At 40.7% G+C, this 6,000-nt stretch overlaps 1 protein-coding gene across 1 annotated transcript in view; it reads left to right on the top strand.

Annotated features, from left to right (window-relative positions):
* Positions 1-598: 598 nt before the first annotated feature.
* The window catches only part of EFCAB13 (EF-hand calcium binding domain 13), a gene marked incomplete at its 3' end in the record, with an annotated part of 45,564 nt that continues 40,162 nt past the window's right edge, over positions 599-6,000 (top strand). The window contains 1 exon segment of the mRNA XM_021711377.1: positions 599-628. Within this exon segment, the coding sequence (XP_021567052.1) occupies positions 599-628 (30 nt within the window).

The following is a 6,000-nucleotide window of genomic DNA, read 5'->3' as shown; positions in this document are numbered from 1 at the left end:
GGGCTCAGGCAGTCCTCTCACCCCCGCCTCCCAAAGTGCTGGCATTACAGGTGTGTGCCACCGCACCTGGCTGGGATGTTAACAATTTCTTAAAGGATGGTTGTGAGAAGCAAACGAAGTAATTCCTGTCAAAGTATTTATCATAATGTCTAGCACACAGCAAGCATTTCATAACATGAGTGATTACTGCCATTTTAACAGTTCTGCTTCTCAGGGTTTATTTGTGTAAATAAATATAATTGGATTTTTCTGTGTTGTGTGCCATTTGAAATTGGATTTCTCCTTGTACCACAAAAAGTAAAGATAAGGAACTGGTTGATCTCCTGTGATTTATGATCCACTAAGTGCTTTTTGTAGTTTTTGTGCACATATCTGTGTTGGTGAAATGTATTAGGTATCATACTCCAAGTGAGTGTTGACATTGAAGGGATAACTTCATGCAGGTAAGCATAACTACTTCAGTCTCCCAAGCAAGCGTATGAATTTTTTTCTCTCTTTTTCTTTTTTGGCAGGAGATTCTTTTGTACGACTGCTTATTCTCATTTGTTCATCAAGGTCTTTGAGTCTTCAAGGGCAGAATTTGCCTCTAAACAGAAAGATGGAAACTAGAGTACATTTATTTTGCCAGGTATTTATTCAAAACAATTTCTAAAGATTCTCTTTTTCTTTAACAGTTTATGTTTTCTCACATTTGTAATCAGTCAGCAAAATCATGGAGCGAAAAAGTTGTCAGGAACCTGCCTCATGACAGAGATGCCTTTTGAGTTTTTTTCACGAACACGTCTGATGCTCATCCCAGCCACCCATGTGCTACCAGGAGATCTTCTGCATGTATGATGAGCTCATCTTGGGGGTTAAGAACCTGGGTAATTCTTCTGGAGATCAAAAGACTTAAACTCATATGAGAGGTTGAAGATGAGGTACTCAGTGAAGCTAACCTAAAGGCAGTAGGAAAGACAAGACATCACATTGCTCCAGCTTGCTTCTGGTTTTTAGCAGTTTTTAAAAAACATTCCATCCCTCCTTTTAGTATTTTGTCAAATAAAGCCACATCTGTCAAATATAAACAAGTCTGGACTTAGCAAGGAGCGATTTGATTCAGAAGAATTATTACAAGGGAAGAAGGGAGACTATTGAAACAGAATGAGGACTGTTGCAGTGGCAGGATGCTGTGACCATAAGATCTGCAGGCATCTCAAGGGCTGGGCCAAAGAGGTTTTCTTTTCTAAGGAGGAGGAAACAAGGCTGGAAGAACCGGGTGTGGGGAAGCGGGGAACGAGTGGCATGATTAGATAAACAGATCAGAGAGTTTTTGTTATTGTTGTTGGAATCTCACTCTGTTGCCCAGGCTGGAATGCAAGGGAATGATCACAGCCACTGCAGCCTCAGCCTCCACAGACATGCGCCACCACATCTGGCCTGTTTTGATTTGTTGTAGAGACGAGGTCTTGCCATGTTGCCCGGGCTGGCCTTGAACTGCTGGGCTCAGGCAATCCTCTTACTTCGGCCTCCCAAAGTGCTGAGATGACAGGTGCGAGCCAATGCATCTGACCAAGGTCAGATACTATTTTATTATGAGGTCAGTTTATTTTGTTCTGATTATCAGTGGGCATAAAACTGTTCATCTAATCATGTATGAGACAAAAAACGGGAATTTTTTTTTAAGTCAGAGTCTCACTTTGTCACCCAGGCTGGAGTAGAGTGGCATGCTCACCGCCACCTTAGCCTTGACCTACTGGGCTCAGGCAATCCTTCCACCTCAGCCTTCCAAGTAGCTGGAACTACAGGTGTGTGCCACCACACCTGGCTAATTTTTCTCAATTTATTGTAGAGACAAGGTCTCACCAAGTTGCCCAGGCTGGTCTCAAACCCGTGTTCAGGCAGTCCCCTGGCCTCGGCCTCCCAAAGTGCTGGGATTACAGGCTTGAGCCACCTTGCCTGGCCAGAAGGAGAATTTTGAGGGTTATGTCTGACACTGCTATAAGTAAGCAAGGGAGGCACAGGTGAGTCTTAGCTAAGTCATGTGGGAGGAGATGGCTTGCAGTAAGCCATTTTCCAGAAAGGTGGGGGGATAACCTTTCACCTTTTCTGTTTTCTGGGAGAACAGGTCTCAAGTAAAATTCACCATTATCAGTTGAGAGTCCTCATCTTTTATATTAGCATAGATATAAGAATATTTAACAAATCTGGTGCCATTATGTAAGACATATACCTAATATGACCTGAAAAATAATTTCAGGGATTCTTGTTAAGTGCTGAGATATGTACTTCATGTCATATATGTGTATATATATGGTTGACTTTGCCCTTATAAACAGACTTTGAAGATAAATTCTTGAAAAGTTACATTGAAACACCATCCTGGTTGGTTTTCCTTCGGCTATAATAGCAGTTCATGCTTCACAGATGGTTCACCTTTGACCGCAGGTTTCCGAGAGTCTTTTCTTGTTTTCTCTTCCTTCTGTGTCAGTGTTCACTGGCTTTTTGGCCTGTCTTTGTTCACTTGGCCTTTGGTAACAGGCTTTTATGTCCTTTGGTCTTTTTGGATTTCCTGCCCTTTCTGCCCCTCCCTGTTCTCTATTTTAGGTCATTTTTTTCCAGTCTCTCTAAGAATCCTTTCATCAATTAATACATATCTCATTGAGGTGACAAATCTATTTTTTTCTGGAAACAAATTGTTAAAGGTGTGCCTTTGCTATAAGACACATGTGAGCAGATTCCAAAAGTCACTGAAATAGTTCCCTCATTCCCATCGTATGTGGAAATAGAGATTCTCTCTAAACTTCCTTGGTAATCTTCTTTGTAAGTTGCCTGTATAATCTGCAAGGGCACCTTGGGGTTCAAGGGCTTAGGGGTTTAAAAACGAATGCACCTTCCATCAACTAGATGCCATCCAGGTGTCTTAAGCAAATAGCTACATTTAAAATTTAAGAGACAGTGTTTCCAGCTTCATTCCTCTGTTTCTAAACATGTTTATTTCCTTTTTTTTGGGCAGAGAGAGAGGTGCCTGTTGAGAAGCAATCTAACTCCTTCTTTTTTTCTGAGTTGGAGTCTCACTCCTTCCCCAGGCTGGAGTGCAGTGGCATGCATGCTCACAGCCACCCCAGCGATCCTTCTGCCTCAGCCTTCTGCGTAACTGCAACCTTCTTGTCTTTAATAGACTTTGGTTTTTAGAGAAGTTTCAAGTTCATAGTGAAATTGTGCAAGAAGTCTAGGTTACCGTGTGTCCAATGACCCACACACGCACGACCTCCAGCGCTGTCAGCATCCTGCTCCAGAGTGGTTCATTCATTGCAATGGATGAACCCACTTGGGCGCACCATTGTCACCCAAGGTCCATAGTTTGCATTAGAGTTCACTTTTGGTGTTGTACATTCTGTGAGTTTGAGCACATGCATTGTGACATGCAGCCAACACGATAGCATAGTTAGCTTCATGACCCTGAACTCCTCTGTGTTCTGGCTGTTCATCTCGCCACTCCCCAACTGCTGGCTGCCACTGATCTTTTTACTGTCTCAATAGGTTTACTTTATCCAGAATGTCTTATGGTTGGAATTGTACAACACGTAGCTTTTCAAATTGGCTTTTTAAAAAGCCTAACATGCATTTGAAGTTCCTTCATGCCTTTTCATGGCTTGATGGCTCACGGTGTGATGTGTTGATCTAGGTTTACATCACAGATCACTTTGTAGCACCGAATAATATTGCATTCTCTAGCTGTGCCAGTTGATTTATCTGTTCACCTATTGAAGGACATCTTGGTTGCTTGTTGGGAGCCAGCATCTATAGCTACATGGCTGAGGCCTGTAAAGGCCCATCTGGAAGATCGCCTCTGACATAGGATATCAGTTATACCTATAATACTGGCGTGTGATTAGTGACCAGTGTGCATACATGGCAGTAAAACTTATAAGTAAATATCAATATGCCTGATGGAGAGTGCACAGCAGAATTATTTTTCTCTGTCTTTCTAAGTTGTACTCCTTTTTTAAACTTCTATTTCCTGGTAGACTGGTTAGTCAGCTCTTGTTCCCGAAAGCAGTTTCCCCTAGGGCTAAGATTAGAAACTAAATTACCATAATAGTTTTATCGCCCTGCCCCTAGCCAAGCAGAACGTTTTCTTTTGTTTTGTTAATTACCGAAACTCTGTCTGCTTCAGCCCATGGCCACCGTCATGGCGGCCATGCATTTCCTTGTTCAAGAGTGTGACAGCTACTATTTGATTTTTAGAGTAGACTTGTTAGAATAAAATATATACATATACACTCATAGTTGCATTTGCATTTTATAGTATATTTGAGTAAATTTATGCTTGCTGTTTTGTTTCCTTTTGCTACATTATTCAAATATAATAGTTATATATGATTTATAAAAGAATTAATGATGAGGTATTAGCTTAATAAGATATAGCATAGTATTAAAGTCCAATCACTAGATCATATAAGAATTAAAGTTTAGACATATGAAACTCATATGAATTATAGTAAAGTTTGGTAGTTTAAGAATAAGTTTTAACTGAATTATAAGGCATTATGTTAAATCATAATAGGTTAATAGTATAACTAACAGCTAAGTCATTTAAGTAAACTTATAGATTATAGTATAATGTTAAGTTGATAATATTAATCGTTAAACATATTAGGAGTCAGTAAACTTGGATTTAACTTAGAAAAGTTTTTGTATTAATCAGGATTTAGAACAAAGAGTATAATATGAATGATTTATTGAACATTATTGAAAACACTTTGAACGATCTGTATTGAAATTGTGCACCTGTGACCTTAATGTGGGTTTTGTGAAGCACGACAGGCATCATGGAATTCGAATTGTTTGCTTGGAACTTGCAAATCTCGTGATGGTCTTGTGATGCATAGTTTGTAAAGCGTGATATGCATGGAAATTGTACGCCCCAGCAAGTGATTATCACACTGCTGGAGGGTATAGAAAATGGTATATAAGTTGGAAGGAGTCCGAATAAAATTTGGCTTCAGTCCTGATCAGACTGTTCCCAGAAGAACTGCCTCCGAGTGGTCTCTTCTCGCCGTCCAGATTCTCCGGAGTGGGTCCTAACCCACCCTCGGTCGGAGCGGGTCTCCGACAGATGCTTCCAAGTTTTGGCAATTCTGAAGAAAGTTGCTATTAACGTCCAAGTGTAGGTTTTTGTGTGGGCATACATTTTCCGCTTATTTGGTCAAATACCAACAAGTGCGATTGTTGGATCTTATGGTGAGAGTATGTTTAGTTTTGTAAGAAGCTGCCAAGCTGTCTTCCATAGTGGCCGGACCATTTTGCATTCCCACCAGCAGTGATGAGAGTTCCTCTTGTTCCACATCCTTGCAAGCGTTTGTTGTTAGGGTTTTGGATTTTTGCCATTATTTTTTCTTAATTACATTTTTTTCTTACTGTTTTAAATTGCCAAATAATAATTGAGTGCATTTGCAGTCTACAATGTGATATTTTGATCTATATATACACTATAGAAAAATTTAATCAAGTTTTTAACATAATCATCACTCCACCAACGTATCCTTTTGTGTGTGTGTGTGTGTGTGTGTGGTAAGAACATAAAGGTCTGTTATTTTAGCAATTTTCTTTTTGAGACGAGGTCTCACTCTGTTGTCCAACCTGGAGTGACACATTCACAGCTCACTGCAGCCTCAACTTCCTGGGCTCAGGTGAACCTTCCTAGCCTCGGGTCTCAGCCTCCCAAGTAGCTGGGACTACAGGCAAGTGCTACCATACCTGGCTAACTTTTTGATTTTTTTGTAGAGAAGAGGTCTGCCTAGGCTGATTTTGAACTCCTGGGCTCAAGCACTCCTCCTGCCTCGGTCTCCCAAAGTGTGGAGATTACAGATGTAAGCCATCATGCCTGGCCCAATTTTGAAATGTATAGCACATTATTTATTAACTGTGGTCACCATGCAATGCTGTCGATCACTACAACTTATTCCTCCAGTCTAACTGACTCTGTACCCTTTGATTAACATCTTCCCTTTCCCC

The sequence above is a fragment of the Carlito syrichta genome, unplaced genomic scaffold (genome assembly GCF_000164805.1).
Source record: "Carlito syrichta isolate Samal-C Ts95f unplaced genomic scaffold, Tarsius_syrichta-2.0.1 Scaffold302107, whole genome shotgun sequence".
Lineage (NCBI taxonomy): Eukaryota > Metazoa > Chordata > Mammalia > Primates > Tarsiidae > Carlito > Carlito syrichta.
The sequence above is the reverse complement of the archived record's forward strand: the minus strand, read 5'-3'. Positions and strand labels throughout refer to the sequence as shown.